The following is an 18,323-nucleotide window of genomic DNA, read 5'->3' on the forward strand; positions in this document are numbered from 1 at the left end:
AGGGACATATATTACTGTAACAGATGCTCATTATGCCTTTAAGTCTGCTGTGACCTGTAAGTTACCCTATTAACATTCTCAAGTTGCCTTTAAAGAGATTTATCACCGCTTTATGCTGCTTTGTGTTGTATTTGGGTTTTCAGGTAAGCCTCTTCATGTTTTTACAAAAAGAAAGGCAGGCGGCCAAACGAAATTGTTAGCTGCTACGAGACTCACTTTCTCCACTTAGTCGAGAACCAGTGAGGATATTCTGATTATTGCTAGGTATCAAGCGATATGCCTGAAAGGAACCGTACTAGCGTGATGTTTAACGGCCGAATATCACAGTTTCGTTGCCTTCGGGTGTGTTTAATTCAATGTACCAAACAAGTCTTTTTCTTCATCCTGTGGCGATATGAAGACTACCCGAAGGTTGTGGTGAGTTTTATCGATGTCGATGGTCCTTTGCCGAATATTGATCCGGTACGCTGGGCTACTAGCCCTACCATCTAGGGAACGAAATGTTTTGACCACGTTGAACCTTCTACGAAATCTAACCTACTCTTTCCTTCGGGTAACCAAGCCCTCTCCTGCTAGATAAAGAGATTTCTCCACTGGTAGATGACAATTGTATTAGAGAAGCTATAAATTGCGTTGGCAAACCCTTGAATCTCCAAACCAAACCAGTGAATGGTCCCTGTGAGAACCCTCAGCTCTAGAAACATCCCATGTAGCGCTGCATTGCAAATGAATAAAACTCTTTTAATATCTTAAGATCTCGTTAATGTTGTACACTTGGGAGACTGAATCAGCGGGTGTTGCTGTCTTAGTTTCTTCATGTTGCGGAACAGAATTACGAGCAGCATCTGCAGCGTCACCGTTGGGTACATGCTAAGAGTGGGAGTTCGGTGAAAGACTTACTAGAATATATTAAGGCAACCACTCCATGTGCTATGTGGTGTCTAACTACAATGGTAACCATTCATTTTAGAATCTGTTTACTACATTTCTAAATATTGCACACCCTCCAACAGCATAAACAAATGAGCCAAGATCCCGCATTCCGTAATTGTTGTATTTGTAATTTAATTGATTTGGTGGCTGGGCAAACCCTTCAATTGTGTTTTTGCCATGAAATGTTTCTCAGCAAAAAAATTATCTGCCTTATCAGATGCTCATGGAGTCGGCCTAAAACGTGTAGGATGACCAATTAATGCTCCCATTAGCACACCACATTCTGAAGAAAGCTGGGCTCTATCTCCTCGGATGTTTATCGCGAAAAAATATTATTATTTTTATTTTCAGTTTACCATACATATTTCATGCTCCTTTAATTACAAAAGGTTTAAATACTGGATAACTGACGTACAGAGTGTGGGAGAAGACGAACCCGATATCCCGATCGCCGATGATGAAAAATATGCTCCGGCATCCAACTATGGCGAAGTGAGAATGACACTATCACGGCTAAAAAATCACAAGGTGCCAAGTAATGACGGAATACCCGCCGGACTGTTCAAACATGGACGCGAAGAGTTGGTATAAGATAAAGAAGCAAAAAAAAAAATGGGACTTGCGGTAAATGTGGACAATACGAGGTATTAGCTGCCATCGTGGCCTTTGTAGCCACATCACTGTTGACGGATATAAACTGGAGATTGTGAAGGATTTCGTCTGTTTGGGAAGCAGCATTAAAAGCAAAAACAATGTCGGCCTAGAAATCAAACGGAGAATAACTCTTGCCGACAAGTGTTTCTTTAGGCAATTGAAAAGTAAAATCCTCTCTCGACGAACAAAATTCTCGCTTTAGAAGTCACTCATCATACCTGTCCTGATGTATGGCTCGGAATCAGGGAAGGTACCGAGAGTAGATGAGCTGGCTCTTGGAGTAATCGAAAGAAAAGTTCTCCGGAAGATTTATAGCCCTATCCGTGATGTCGACGGCGGGTATCGAAGGAGGTATAATGATGAGCTTTTCGCAGATATTACGATAGTGCAGCGACAAAAAACAGAAAGCTTCGCTAGCTAGATCATGTTATGCGGATGAACTAATACGCTCCCGCAGTTTGTAAACAGAGGAAAGGGAAGAACTTAACTGAGTTGGGAGAGACAGTTGGAGAAAGACTTGACCTCGCTTGGTGCTCCCAATTGGCGACTGTTATTGCAAAATAAGGTCAGCTGACCTCACTGACTCAATGTACTTCATTTTTATATAAAACTTCAAGAAGTGCTGTATGTTGAATTTTGGCAGGATTTACAGATCGCGCCCGGACAAATTTTTTACATTTTACATTTTACTCCTTCTATTCTCATTCCGTACGAAAAAAGTACAAAAACTGTGAGTAAAATGTGAACAAACATGTCTGAAGATACGAACAATTAAACCACGTCATTTCATCCAATCCTCACTTTTCATACATATACAATGAAAACTTCAACCAAAAGATATTAGGTAGTAATACTATTAAGTTTTAAACTCAACCCAAATAAACCTTAGAGATAAAAAATGTTATAGGAGGTAAGAGTGGAGTAAAAAACTCCGATTGGAATAAAGTCTGAACACTGCGGCAGTAATGAAACATGTTGTCAAAAGCGTGATGTCACGCCGAGAAAATTTATTTCAGAGCTAACTATAATTTTTTTCTCTCTCATTTTTTAATACGAGATCTGTTTATTGGTTCATGCTCCAACAGTACTCATTTCAATGTAATTACTCACAATCCTCTGAGGGATCCTCTTATGGAGGAACGAACCATAACTTGTATTTTCAGTTCTACCCTGACACACCACTCCTTCGTTCATCTTAGTGCCCTGTAGATTATATCGTAAGATAAAAAAACAATTATTGGCGCTGCATACCTCAGACGGGATTAAGGCTGAACTTTGTATCAATTTACGTCGGGCTACTTTTTAATTTGCCCTGCATATTGGCCGGACAGAATCCACGTGTTTTATGTCTACTACGAACGCCAAGCCATATGCATTTTCGATGAGAAGCCTTCACGGCGGAAATACACAAGCGAGTTTGCCACACTACATCAGGTATTGCTTTTCCCGGTGCTTGAACTCAGGACCTTTGGTGTTGTAGGTAGTACGCCACACCACGGCGGCCAATGGATTATAGTACATAGTCGAAATGAGCGTGACAGGTTTTAGGAACACTTTCACATTTTCAGTGAGTTTCGTGTCCCGTATTCACACGCGCTCCTTATCGTTAAAAATAGAGACGACCATCCAGTTATATATCGAGCGTAGAATTACGCGGTATTTTTCCGCCCTTCGATGCTTTCCATTGTTGATGTTTGCACATTCTCTTAACTATTATTTTCATTCTTTTGACTACTCTTCTCTTATATATATATATATTTGCGGTCTAGTTGCTGATCATCAGTTCTCTTATATCTTGCGCACCATACAGCCGCTGTTGTTGCTGTTCTGTTACTGGTCTCTTCTCTATGAAGTTCGTCGACCGCTCTTGTTCTGTTTTGGGAGGTGTTATCATGGTGATAGTCCTTTGCGGTATTTAGATCTCCTGCGGAACTCGCACTTTGTGTTAGTTGATCGACTCTCTCGGTCACTATTTGATATAAACAGGACGAATATTTCTCCCCTTCACTCCATATGTAACTAGGATTGTAGAAGTTGCGTAGCTATTAAGGTATCCGTCCATCTTTCGGCCAAAAATAGCTTTTTGATGGCATAAAAATAAAGTTTGAAGGAAAAATATGTGGTCTGATCACCAGCCTTGCTTTCAAGTTGTTGTTGTTGTAGCGATTAGGACACTCCCTGAAGGCCTTGGGGAGTTTTATCGATGTTGATGGTCCTTTGCCGGATGCAAATCCGGTACGTTCCGGTAACAAGTACCATGAAGGTACTAGCCCGGCCATCTCGGGAACGATATTGCAGAGAATCAATATATTGCGCTTACAACCCCTTCAATGAATTTGGTATTTTAGTCGCCTATTGCGACAGAAATACCTGCCGCGGGTATATTCTAAGCCCCCTAACCCGCTGGAGGGCGTTACTTTCAAGTCAGTGTAAAGTATTTTAACCTCAAAAATGTAATGGTTAGGTCGTCTTCCATGTCTTTCGATATGATCGATTCCACAGGTAGTATTGAAATTCTCATGAGGAATGCTCTCAGCTCATGGAACTTTATTGGTAAGATGAGGGTTAATCATGCGAATAAAGGCGAATTTTATCTTCCACGTTGCGTTTCGCTTTATCATAATTACCTAACATCATGACGGCGAATACTTAAAGCTCCGAAGAAACAAGAAACATATTCAGACCGATTTCATGAGTTGCAGAGAGGTGCCACAACAGCTGCGTGTGATCGCCAGCATTTTGTTGTCACTTTTAATTTAATATTTGAATATGAATGTTAGCAATGTATCCCGAAATTTTCGGTATTAACAGCACTAGACAGCAGTCCAACCATTGAAATACTTTCTGCTTAAACAAAAACTTTCACAACCGAAAATTAGAAAACCTACTTGGTGTCTTTGGTTCCGACTCATCACTGTAAAGACTTTGTATAGCAGCCGGTATGCCGTTAAGCTTCAATTCTGTATGTAGAGCAGTGCCACGAAATATTTTCAAGGTTGCCGTCGGTTCATCCTCCAGCGCTATATCGGCTGCAATAAGTCGCACATAATTGTCGCATTTAATGTCACACAAAGTCATGCAACTGTTGACGGTATTTAGACGTGGTCGTGGTTCGTCTTCATCCACGATGACCTGCAGCCATTTGGAGCTCACAGCCATTACTTTTTTTATTTGATATTATATTTTTTTTATTCTAAATTTCTGAATTCTTCTTACTTGTACTAATGCACAACTGTTGAAAGTATTTGTCACAATTTTCTACTTTTGTTTCGAGTTTGTTTTGGACATTCCTTCTGTTTACCCTAGCAACGTAATTGGTAACGTGGAGAATGGCCATATTTGTTTATTTTTTGGGGTGAAAACTGTAATTAGATGTTTTATTGGATTTTTGTTCAACTATTTCGTTTGCTAGCTTATTCTTGATCAAACGTCCTTATTCTTGTGTACCAAATCTCTGTGCAGTGCTTGCAGAAATGCTCCCCTATGTCCCTGGTAGGTGGAACCGCATAGATCAGTTTTCTGGTAGGATGCTCAGCTTTCTGGAAATTTAAGGAACAGAAAATGTCAGCGTTTCGTTTAACTGCTTTATGGGGAGTATTCCAGCACCACTGTCCTCATGAAATTCCGGAATCAGAAGTAGACATCCCGTGGTAGTTCTGAGCGCGGTATTTTGACATGTCAGCTGCTTTCTCCTTTGTTTCTTTTGGGTTTTGCGAGCATATCGAAGCTCCCCCAGCGGGTTACGGGGTCAGAATATACCCGCGGTAAGTATGCCTGTCGTAAGAGGCGACTAAAATACCAGATTCAAGGGGTTGTGTAGTGCAACCCTTTCAGGTTGCCAGCGCAATATATAGCCTCTCCAAACCCAATTGTCAACCTCACCTATCCGTGGCGAATCCTGTTTAATTAACAGCCAAGACTCTGGTGACCCTGAACTCCTAATGGATCTAGGGGGTGGGAGGGGGCGATGTCCAAGAAGGTCGCATGTGGTCATAACAAATCGTTCCCGAGATGGTCGGGCTTGGTATCGGAACGTACCGCATCTGTATCCGGCAAAGAACCATCAACATCGATAACACTCCCCGAGACCTTCGGAGAGTTTCCTTATCGCTACAACAACAACAACAACAGCATATCGAAGATGCGTTGCATACAAGCGGGTGGCGAGCTGCTTTATAAGTTTGGCTCCATGGTCCTTTAGGGTCCTTATTTGTTCTCAAAACCTTAGAAAGCATGATTGAGCTGTCGCAAAGAGATATGAACACTTGTTATGCTGCAGTTCATCACACTCCAAGCGCTTCATCACGTATCCAAGGTAGACAAGACCAGAATATTCAGAAGGTTGCACAATCATAGTCAATTTAGCATGTACAACGGAATACACACTATTATTTCATACCATTTGCGACCGGCCGGAGTTGGCTATCCTCTGGCCAATCTTTTCGCCGGTATTCAGGGTGCTGTGAACATTTTACCTGCTTCAAGTAAGATCTTGACATACTTGAGACGCATCCCTTTACAAAGCTTTCGAACACATACTAAGCTTTGGCGATACAAGCTCGCTGTGGATGGAGGGGCGCGAAAACTTTGAAGGATCGACGTGGTCATGGATGAATGTGCTAGTACCCGAAAGTGCGAGATTGATATCTGGTGACATATTGTCACTTCAGAGACAATACTTTAAGCCTTCCGAATGTGTGTTTGCTGTAAAATTACAACAATAATGGTCATATCACCCGTACTTTTTTTCTCTTGTAGCATAGGCCTTGCTTCTCCCATTGTATATTCCAATCATAGGCCACTTTTGCATCGATTTGGATATTAGAAAGTACTTAGTATAGCCTCAATAAAATACTGACTCATTCAGTCTATTTAAGGTCCTTATGGTGGTTCAGTTTACCGTAACCATAGCCTAAAGCAAGACAAACTCCCTCAGTGGACCTATTTGTAGGGCTTGACCCATAAAAGACCGTTGGACGGGCAGATAAAGGATGAATTGACGTCTCTTGGTGCTCCCAATTGGGATCAGTAATCGTAAAACAGGGCTAGCTGACGTGGCTTGTTAGGCTGAAGGCCTCCTATATCAACACAAGGTATACATATGTAAGGATATTTGCGAACAATTTGCGCCACAGTCTGGGTCTGTTTTGCGCTCATTTTTAGGGAAAGACTGGAGTTTCAGCACTGTATGCTTTTGGATTCTGCGAGTCGGCCGTATTTGTAACATTGATTTCCTTTGGCTTATAAACAACTTCAACCATCCCCCCTCCTATCTCCATTGGCATACTACCACTATTGTCTTTGCAGGGCTAACCAGCCTCACGGTGAGTGGGTTGGGTAATTTTCTCTTTCCCTACTTTTAACGTTATCTTCTCGCTCGATTACGATTGGTACTTCTCCTTTCCGCTCGAGGTCTCTTCCTCCCCATTCCGGTTTCGGCGTCAGGCATTGTTCGCATCAAAGTCCAACGCCATGCGTTTCTTCTTTTACCGTTTCACAGTTCCTTGAAAATCTAGCATTATTATTGTGGGTTGTGTCCAACACACGGCGGGCGCCGTGGTGTGATGGTAGCGTGCCCTACCTACCACACCGAAGATCACGGGTTCATGCCCCGACCAGAGCAACATCAACATTTTAGAAACAAGTTTTTTCAATTAGAAGAAACATTTTCTAAGCGATGTCGACCCCAAGCAGTGTGTGGCATCCACTCCGAGTGTATTTCTGCCATGAAAAGCTGTCACTGAAAACTCATCTGCCTTGCAGTTCTCGCCAAAAAGTGCTACTTAGGACTAAGTAGGCATTTGGGGTGTCGAGTTTAAGTGACATAGCAATTTTAAAAGTTCTCTGGAAGATTTCTGCTTATGCCCCTGTGGTCGACGGTGAGTATCGAAGAAAGTATAATGATGAGTTGTGTGAGCTTTACGCAGATTTGGAGACAGTGCAAACGAATAAAAGCTTAAAAGCTTCGCTGGCTATTTCATGTTATGCAATTGAAGAAAGATGCGCTTGCGAAGATAGTATTTAAATTGGCATACGCATTTTGAAAGGGGAGACCTCCACTGTGTTAGCAGAGGTATGTAGGTGGATGCGTAATTGAACGACCTTGATGATCACAATTGGCGTCAGTTATCGCGAAACAGGGATATCTAGCGTGGCTACGTCAAACCTTCTAAGCCTGTGGACTTTTTTTTTTTTTTTTTTTTTTTTTTTTTTTTTTTTTTTTTTTTTTTTTTGCGGGGAGGCTGAAAAATGCCTAATGCACCATAATTGCTGCCGTCGCAGCAACCGTGTGTCCGTAGACTAAAAAACAGCCCCGTTCTGGAACCGTCGCCCACCCCGGCACCACTTTCGCATTACTTCAGGGTGGCGTTCCATATTTCTCATTTTTTAAGAGCCTACTGTTGTCCCTGCGTCCAGGTTCCCGCTATTTGCTCTGAGTGTCCATTTAATCACCACTGCTTCGCATGCGCATTTCTCTGCGCTCCCTCTCAGCATCCATCAGGCGTGTCATTACTATAAATGCCATTTTGCTCACTGCAGTCCAGCATTCTTTCCTGCTGCACATATGTGAAACTAAATTTCTCGTGGTAGGTTCCTCCCCAAAGACTCCATGCAAGGTGAGTCTTTCTTCGTGGAAACGGGGGCAGTAGAACATGACGTGTTCTGCGTTTTCTAACTCTGTGGTACACATTGGGCAATGAGGATCTTCCTCTATCCTACGCTTCCATAAATACTCTTTGAAACCGCCATGTCCACTCATTATTTGCGTGAGATGGTAGTTCAGTTCGCCGTGCTTCCGCTCATTCCATTGAGCTACGTTCCAAACTAGTGTGAAAGTCCAACGCCCTTTACTCGAGGCCTCCCACCGTTCTTGCCACTTAGCTATTGTTTGTGTCCTTGCTCTCTTCTTGTCTTCTTCAGATGGTCGCTCGATATTAGTGTTATACAGATCGGCCATTTCGCTTGCCAGTAAGTCCACTGGGATTTTCCGGGTTAGAACCAGGATCGCGTCGTCGGACACCGTCCGATAAGCACTTGCTATTCTTAAAGAAGCAAGTCGGTACGCTGCTAATATATATTTTTGATGGGTCTGTTTAGATCCATACCACACTGGTGCTGCGTATAGTATTATTGAGCTGGTTACTGTGGACAATAGCTGACGTATAGCTTCGCGCGGACCACCAATGTTAGGCATTATTCGCATAAGTGATCCATTAACTTTGGTAATTTTCTCCCCCACCGCTCTGAAGTGCTCTTTGAAAGTTAACTTAGAGTCAATGTGCACTCCTAAGTATTTTAAGGAATCCTTTGAGGTGATTTGATGATCCCCGACAGTTAAGACTAACTCGTTCGCCGACCGTTTGGAGCTTACTAATACCACTTCCGTCTTTTGGCTAGCCAACTCCAGTCCTGTATTGGTCAGCCATTCCTTTATTCTTGCTACGGCGTCATTACATAATGCTTGAAGCAGGTCCAGTTTCTTGGCCACTACTACCACTGCAATATCATCAGCATATCCCACAATTTGCGTGTTTTCTGGTAGATCAATCTTTAGCACCCCGTCATACATTACATTCCAAAGCGTTGGACCGAGAACAGATCCCTGTGGGACGCCTCCTGTGATTTTGTACTCTTTAGCTCCTTGATCCGTGTCAAAAAGAAGTACTCTGTCTTTAAGATAGCTACCTATAATTCTGCGTAAGTAAGCTGGAGTGCCGAAGCTTTGCAGCGCTGCCATTATCTGCATCCAGTTCGCAGTGTTAAAAGCATTCTTGATGTCCAACATAATCAGTGCACAGAACTTCCTTTTATTTTGGCCTCCAGAGATAGCTTCTCTAGCTATATTGACGACTGTTTGTATTGCATCTACGGTGGATCTTGATTTGCGAAATCCATATTGACTATTCGATAAGCCACCTGGTCTTTCTAGAGTCAGCTGTAGGCGCTCACTAATTATACGCTCGAAAATCTTCCCTAGGGAATCCAGCCTGTGGACTTTAGAAGACGCTTATCACACGCATGACTAACGCTGGAACATTGTAAGCCCCATAATCCGCAGGAAACTTTCGGAGCTGATGATGCTGCTCATCGTCATTTGTCAAAACTGGCTAAGAAATCTATCCTACATATAAGAAGAAAGAAATGAAATTTTGCACGTTCAGGTATGCAAATTGTCTGCCTGAGCCTACAGAGCAGAGCGTGATATGCTCAATTTGAAACACCAGCTACATACAACTAACTAAGGTACTCACAAGCGCTGTCCAATTTCAATGTAAGCCAATTTGGCTTTAATGAAGATTTCGAAGACCATTTAACAGCAAGAAAACAAAAAAAAACCTAAAAAGTGTTTAACCCAAACAGGTCTTCAGTTCAGACGGACTATTGAAATCAGCCAATAAATAAAATAAACCAAAATTAAAAAAACTTGAAATGACTAAGAGGAAATCGGAAGAAAAGCAAGAAAGTGCCAATAGCAACAAATGTACAGGAAGCTGCAGAACCGAAAACGGGAAAACCCAACATATCAGAGATGAAAATGAAAACTGATTGTGATGCTTATGAACGTCGATGAAGTTTGTACGGAGATTTTTATGAATGAATAGTAAAATTTGAACGATTTTCTGTGTCATACATATTTACACTTCAGTGAACGTGAAAACAAGTTTGGGGAGTTTTGTTTAAGACAGTGAAGACGTCCCAAGCCAATAAATTCTCAAACGACTTCAAATGAAAATAACATATATAGGTACATACACATGTAGACATTTAAAAGTTCAAAGAAAGCAGTCCAAGTCTACGCATGTGCAATTTCAAATTTTTTAAGCGAATCTCAATGGCACTACCTTGATTGGTGATGAGTCATGTGTCTGAATTACAAACTGCATACATAATCACACATATTTATATTCATTATATTACATTCTTGTGGTTAATATTAACTTGACTCCAACAGCTCGGATGACCGGTAATGGGGGCGGCTGCGCGCGAGATATAACCGACACTTTATTTGTGAAGCTGTTAATGACAGAAGAAAGATAAAAATATATATTTAGAAAATAAAGTGTTGCAACGGATTTCGTTGTTATTCAAAGAGTAGGAGCTGAAGAACTCAAGCCTTTCCACCACCTGCCCATCTCAACTCAACTCCCCTTTTCTGCTTCCAAATAGGAGTGCAGATAAGATCACTTTCTGAGCCAAAGCTTCTTCTTTCATTCGCATGACATGTCCCAGCAAGCGAATCTTCCGAAAAAACTTTCAATCGAATACTCTATAGGTCATCTCATCTTCTCTCGACACTGTCTATGACTCCGAGTCTTATATCAGGACAGGTATGATGCGAGCAAAATAAAGTATGCTTTTTGTTCGTCGTGGGAGGACTTTACTCTGTCTCAAGTAGCGTTTTTTGGTTAGAGTGTTTCTCAGTTTGACATTTAAGGTGTTATGAAGCCTGACATTGCTGGTGTTTTGATGGTTCCTAAATAGACGAAATGCTTCACAGTCTCCAATTTATATCTGCTTACAGTGATAAGGCTACCAAGCTGCGGATGCGCCCATTCTTTCTTGAAAGTACAGAAAGTACTTTGCCTGGCCCTCATTTACCACAGGAGCCACTTTTTTCGTTACCACTAAACCACGGCGGCCGCCGCCCCTCGACTGTGGTTTGAAAAACGAATGTATGTATTTCTACCATGATGCCTTTCGAAGTTGGTATAACTCGTGTAGGCTCCGTCTATCCAATTTGTAGAAAAAAATTAAAAAAAACTAGCACTACGCGACCTGGAAAAAAACCTCGGCCATTTTAGCTTTCCTTATTATCAAATTCAGAAAGGGCAAAACTTCCGGCGCGTTTCTTAAGGCCACTGATATCATTGTCATTAGGATACGACAGCAGTTTTACGCTCTTATGATAGAATGTATCATCGCGGTTTAGATCTGCTGCTAGCGTCATATCCTCGAGCAGCAGCTTAAAGGAAGAAAACTTATGATAGGGAGTCGCTTTGTCTGGAGCTTCCTTTGATTTAGAATGTATCTAAGAGACCCTTTCGCATCCGTATGGAGATGTTGGTCTTATTTTGCGTAATTTGGCAAAGTGGTATAATTGGTGGCAAAAAACAAAGCGTTAGCAACTGCAACGAGACTCAGTGCCTCGGGGCAGCTTGAGCGCATACCATACGGCTATAGTAGTATAGCGTCATTAATTACAGGACGAACGGCGGGAAAGGCGTGGACCCAGGCGCGCGGCTGCATAGTGTCGAAGATCATGCGTAGGTCTTACAACCTTAAGCTAACAAAGTTACTCCTATCATTAAAAAAAAGGTCTGTAGACTCATGACAGGTACTCTGACTGGACACTGCCTTCTGACATCACATTACTTCAAATTAGGCTTGGTCAGTGATAACATACATATGTAGGAAGTGCGGATAGGAGGAGGAAACGATCGAGCATGTTTTGTGTTCGTGCCCTGCGCTTTTCAGGCTAAGACTTCAGCTATTAGGAGCGCCATGGCTATTAGATCAATAGCTTTTGATTGATACCCATTCTGTCACCAATTATTAACCATACAAAGCAAACAACAACAACGTTTCAAGAGCACAGCTGGGTATGTAATGTTCGATTTCACCCGAACTTAGCCTTTCTTACTTGATAGTATGACTTCTAAGCCAGCATTATGGCTTGTTTTTGAGAGCTGAGATTTGACGGGCCTCTCTTGTTCAAATGGTCTTACTTATTTCGAAATATTGAACAAGACTTCAGCCACTGAATTTTAAAATGTTGGTTGAATTTTAATGGTTGGTTGGTTTGATGGGTATTACAATACTTAAGTAGGTCGATATATGTACTTATCTACACATATGAATCTTCATTAACACCTCTGATACTTAACCAAAATATTTTTGAAAACCAGTGTTAATCACAACGACCGCTTTTGGCTACTTCAATTATGTGCAGATAAATATAAAACCTAAAAACCGCATAGGGAGTTTCAGGCACAAAAGACAAACCGCTTTTCTGCGCACGGTGGAACATTTTACTTCCAAAGTATTTACCGAGGTACTGATGTGCTGTACTGAACGCTAGAAATTAGACTGATATGGAGCAGCTCTCCGTAACTCATTTGGTGCTTTACACCTGAGATATCCGTTATGATTGATTGATGCCCCAATATTATTAAACGATAGTATGACAAAACTCGAGCGAATTTGACGCTTTTTACTTTGTGACTGCTCGAAATGTGGCGGTCTTATGTACAAAGTTTCAACATAGTTTTAGTGTTCTGCATGCGCGGACGCTACGACTTTCAAATGTTGACTCGTGGCAGCCTCGCGCTCTTTGATATAAAGAAAGTTTGCTGTTGAATATGTAGCTGATGATTTCTCAGATTGGCTCTTACATTTGCTCACTAAGAGCAGTTTGTGACCTAGCGATGTAGGGGAAAATTTTACACTCAGAACGTGTTGCCACTATGCAGTGAGGAAAGAAAACCAACTCGTATGATGGGAGCTATCGCGCCGCCTCGAAAAAGAAGGATGCTGCAGCACCGCGCTTCATACGAACACAGCAGTACGTGGTATATCAGGGCGTTAGCGTGACGCAAAGAGGGCATAAAGACGTCAGTTATAAGAAACAACACGACTGCGAAAGGATTCAGCTACCCGCTGGTAGATTAGCGCTTAAAAATTGTACCAAAAAATCCTGAGGATTATGGGAGGAGATCGCAGTAAATACCGGCAGAATGTTGACCTGGTAATCAACGTAGAGCGCATTGCTAAAAATAAGGGAGACGCTGAACCTTATACCCAGAGCACAGGTTGCGCCATCCGACTATGTCAAAACGAGAAACGCAATATCTCTGTTAAAAAATCAATAAAGCGAACGGATTCGTTGGGCTACCAACCGTATTGTTCAATTAGTTACACGAGTGCATACCTGCAAATTGGAACTGAAGAGTACTCTGCCCCATCCGCGAAAATGGTGTTTCCGCAAACCGCCCCAATTAAAGCCAGACTACTTAATATGTCATACAAATTTCTATTCAGCGTATTGCACGAAGGTAAGGTCTAAAGACCAAAGTCATAGAAATTATCGGAACTCATCAAAGCGGAATGGCAAATCTGCTATGTATGTACATTGAATAGAGCAGAGCATCGACTAATACCACCACTTTGTTGAATTCGAGGCTTTGGACGATTTGAAATGGAGCTCTCTGTATGCCGTCACCGCTTTGCTAAATGATACAACGTTCAACTACTGTAAGGATTTGGGAGGACTGATTCATTTTGTTTTGTTGATTTTTCGACAGGGTGGATAATTGATGTACTAGAACTGTTTTCTGTCATGCCTGTCGAATTTTGTGAGAAAAACCGACTTGTGTCATCTTCAGTGTTAACGTTGAAACGGGTTTGTCTTTAAACTAAATTTGAATAGAGATAATGGAAAATGGTCCAATCATATATGTTATTTCTAATTGCTGTTTTTATGTACGGGTCCCTTTTTCGCTCTTATTTGGAATCCAAATCGATAAATAAAGTTTAGGTTGTAAAGATGGAGTTTCGGGCTATTAGCGAGCTTTGGGCAATTTTGGTCATAGTTCTTTTGTTTAGCTATATTTTATTAAAATAATTTGTTAAAAATAAACGATTGTGAGCCAACAAAGAAATCTATTTGTACTGTGGCACTATTGTGAATATTTGTACTGCATTAGCGGCATCTGCTATCATACGCCAGATGGCAGCGCAAGTAAGTTTTAATTGATTGACAGAACAGCTGACTTCTGTTGATATTTGATAAGAGACTTTTATATTGGTTGCTCAAGATACGCACGGGTCCGTCTCGTATACATCAGTTGCGATGGAGCTCTCAGGGCCATTCGAAATCAAACGAGACTTCAGGCAAAGCGACTTCCTGTCATGCGATTTATTTAATCTAAAGCTGAAGTGGAAAATTCTTACTGAAAAGGAATCCGCCTATCTGGATTTGGTTTCCAGTGAAAACAGCGTCAATCTACAAACCCCATGGATAATCACTCAACTGAATGGTTCGGAATTATGGATAACGTCAAAAGAAGTTGAGATGGTCCTTGGAATTATAGGGAATAAAGTTCTCTGGAAAATGTTTGGTTCTTCCTTTGATTGCAACGACGTGTTCTGAAAGAAGTTCATTGATAAGCTGTATAAGTCTTACATAGTTACGAATACACGAATTATTCATAACGATATACTAATTTTGCAGCAGAGCGATATCCGAGGCCTTCACTGAGTTGGGAGACACTGGTGGAGGAAGACTTACAGCGTTTTCTTTTCTGGCTATAGTGTTACGCTTTTTGTACGCCGAGCAAGGGTTGTTGTTCTATTCTAAAATACAGGCAACGCATTTACGGTGTATTTCGTTCTTTTTTGAAAATTGTTGCCTGCTCGCAACGCAAAAGCGTTACACTTTTACCCTGTATAAAATGGCGGTGAGGCAGCGCAACTCTGTGAAATTCTCAATTCGCTCTTAAGTTCCACATATACTCTGTTAATATGAGTGAATATGGTGAGTTGAAATGTTCTTTGTATGCACTATAAATGTTGAATATTTTCTGGGGTAGGAGTAACTATATTAAGGCTTTACCATTTACTTAGGCAACAATTTTTTTTTGAAAAGAAAACGCTATCTCTTTGTTGCTCGCAATTGTCGTCTGTTAACGCGAATTAGGAATTACATGCTGAACTTAAAGGCTGAAATCGCTATCAAAAATTAAGACCGAAACCTACCCTGAAATTTAAACTAGTTTGGAACTATAGCAATTTATATTTTCTCTAAATGCACTTGACATGGTAATGTATGGAACATGCATGTATGTTGTTTTGTTGTGTTTGCTCAACCTATTTAAAAATTTTTTGATAAGTTTTTTTTATCGAAACTTACTTTGACTTTACACAGTTTGAGTTCTTTTCAAAATAACTTATTGTTTGAGTCAATAAATATGATTTAGGTAGTGAATGTAACCCAGTGTAACTAGTGATCACCGTTCTAGTAAGACACCCTGCTTTTCCTTGTGATCACGGTATTAGTCTTAACATTTATGTTTATAATCTTATCTGCTTTCATATGTATCTAGCAAATAAGAAATAAAAACCTATTAAGAGTCTACTGAAAACGAGGCTCAAGGGGTATGTAGTGCAACCATTTCAAAGGACAACCCAATCGTTAAGCTACTTAGCGAATCCTGTTAATTTAACAGACAATACTCTGACTACCACAAGGCAGGGTTGGGTTCTCGCGATGGTCGGCGTAGTCCCTTAATGGTGCTTTTTTCGTGGCATACCGGATCAATATCCTGTAAAGGACCACCAACATCGATAAAACTCCATAAAACCAGCGGATATGTCCTTAACCCTACATGAAAAAGAAGAATAAGTCCACCGAAAACCTTGCAAAATCAAATTCTCCTTCCAAGCCTGCTCTGAAAGATTATACAAGTTTGGCAACTTTATTGTTAAAAATAATTTGTCTTTATAAGTCCCCTTAAATAGCTTCCAGAAGGTACATAATTAGAAATCAAAAGAGATAACGCTAACCAGATTTGAGAATACCTGAGTCAAAAAAGCTTTCATAGCTTATATTCGTGTAAACGAATCGTCAGCAGAAACTCGAGTAAAAAAATCTTGTGATGTAGCTACACGCGCCCGTCGTCAGAGCCACACATAAAAAAAAAATAAAATAAAAATGAACAAGTAAGGAAGGCTAAGTTCGGGTATAACCGAACATTACATACTCAGCTGAGAGCTTTGGAGACAAAATAAGGGAAAATCACCATGTAGGAAAATTAACCTAGGGTAACCCTCGAATGTGTTTGTATGACATGGGTATCAAATGGAAGGTATTAAAGAGTATTTTAAAAGGGAGTGGGCCAGAGTTCTATAGGTGGGCGCATTTTCGAGATATCGCCATAAAGGTGAACCAGGGTGACTCTGGAATAAGGTTATCGTGCTAACGGCCGAACGGAAGGACAGACGGTCGACTGTGTATAAAAACTGGGCGTGGCTTCAACCGAATTCGCCCATTTTCACAGAAAACCGTTACCCTCATAGAATCTATGCCCCTATCAAATTTCACGCGGATTGGTAAATTTTTGTTCGACTTATGGCATTAAAAGTATTCTAGACAAATTAAATGAAAAAGGGCGGAGCCACGCCCATTTTGAAAAACCTTTTATTTTTGTATTTTGTTGCACCATATCATTATTGGAGTTGAATGTTGACATAATTTACTTATATACTGTAAAATTAAATTTGTTGTTAAAATTTGACTTTTAAAAACTTTTTTTTAAAAATCGGCGTGTTCGTCATCCGATTTTGCTAATTTTTATTTAGCTCACATATAGTAATAGGAGTAACGTTCCTGCTAAATTTTATCGTGATATCTTCAACGACTGCCAAATTACAGCTTGCAAAACTTTTAAATTACCTTGTTTTAAAAGTGGGCGGTGCCACGCCCATTGTCCAAAATTTTACTAATTTTCTATTTTGCGTCATAAGGTGAATCCATCTACCAAGTCTCATCATTTTATCCGTCTTTGGTAATGAATTATCACACTTTTTCGATTTTTCGAAATTTTCGATATCGAAAAGTGGGCGTGGTTGCAGTCCGATTTCGTTCATTTTTAATAGCGGTCTGAGATATGTGCCCAGGAACCTACATACCAAATTTCATCAAGATACCTGAAAACTTACTCAAGTTATCGTGTTAACGGGCAGACGGACGGACGGCCATGGCTCAATCAAATTTTTTTTCGATACTGATGATTTTGATATATGGAAGTCTATATCTGTCTCGACTCCTTTATACCTGTACAACCAGCCGTTATCCAATCAAAGTTAATATACTCTGTGAGCTGTGCTCAACTGAGTATAAAACAAGTAAGGAAGGCTAACTGGGGTAACCGAACATTACATACTCAGTTGAGAGCTGTGGAGACAAAGTAAGGGAAATCACCATGTTGTAAAAGGAACCTAGGGTAACCCTGGAATGTGTTTGTATGACATGTGTATCAAATGGAAGGTATTAAAGAGTATTTTAAGAGGAAGTGGGCCATAGATCTATAGATGTACGCCATTTAGGGATATCGCCATAAAGGTGGACCAGGCCTGACTCGAGAATTTGTTTGTACGATATGAGTATCAAATGAAAGATGTTAATGAGTATTTTAAGAGGGCGTGGGCCTTGGTTCTATATGTGGACGCCTTTTCGAGATATCGCCATAAACGTGGACCAGGGGTGACTCTAGAATTTGTTTGTACTATATGGGTATCAAATGAAAGGTCTTAATAAGTGTTTTAAAAGGGAGTGGGCCTTTGTTCTATGGGTGGACGCCTTTTCGAGATATCGCCATAAAGGTGGACCAGGGGTGACACTAGAATTTGTTTGTACGATATGGTTACGAGTGGGTTCTATAGGTGGACGCCTTTTCGAGATATCGACATGAAGGTGGACCAGGGGTGACTCTAGAATTTGTTTGTACGATACGGGTATCAAATGAAAGGTGTTAATGAGTATTTTAAAAAGGAGTGGGCCTTAGTTCTATATGTGGACGCCTTTTCGAGATATCGCCATAAACGTGGACCAGGGGTGACTCTAGAATGTGTTTGTACGATATGGGTATCAAATTAAAGGTATTAATGAGGGTTTTAAAAGGGAGTGGCCTTTAGTTGTATATGTGAAGGCGTTTTCGAGATATCTACCAAAATGTGGA

At 40.9% G+C, this 18,323-nt stretch overlaps 1 protein-coding gene across 5 annotated transcripts in view; it reads right to left on the reverse strand.

Moving 5' to 3' along the window:
* Nucleotides 1-18,323, reverse strand: part of BBS1 (Bardet-Biedl syndrome 1) — a 272,737-nt gene that overhangs the window by 5,440 nt on the left and 248,974 nt on the right. The window contains exon 1 of one of the 5 annotated variants that reach the window (XM_067788091.1): nucleotides 4,476-4,746. The exons of the other annotated variants lie outside the window; for them this stretch is intronic. Coding sequence (XP_067644192.1) covers nucleotides 4,476-4,746 — 271 coding nt within the window. Of the gene's footprint in view, nucleotides 1-4,475; nucleotides 4,747-18,323 lie in introns of those variants that run through there. 5 annotated transcript variants of the gene reach the window in all.

Source organism: Eurosta solidaginis, chromosome 5 (genome assembly GCF_040869045.1).
Source record: "Eurosta solidaginis isolate ZX-2024a chromosome 5, ASM4086904v1, whole genome shotgun sequence".
In the NCBI taxonomy this organism is placed as follows: Eukaryota; Metazoa; Arthropoda; class Insecta; order Diptera; family Tephritidae; genus Eurosta; species Eurosta solidaginis.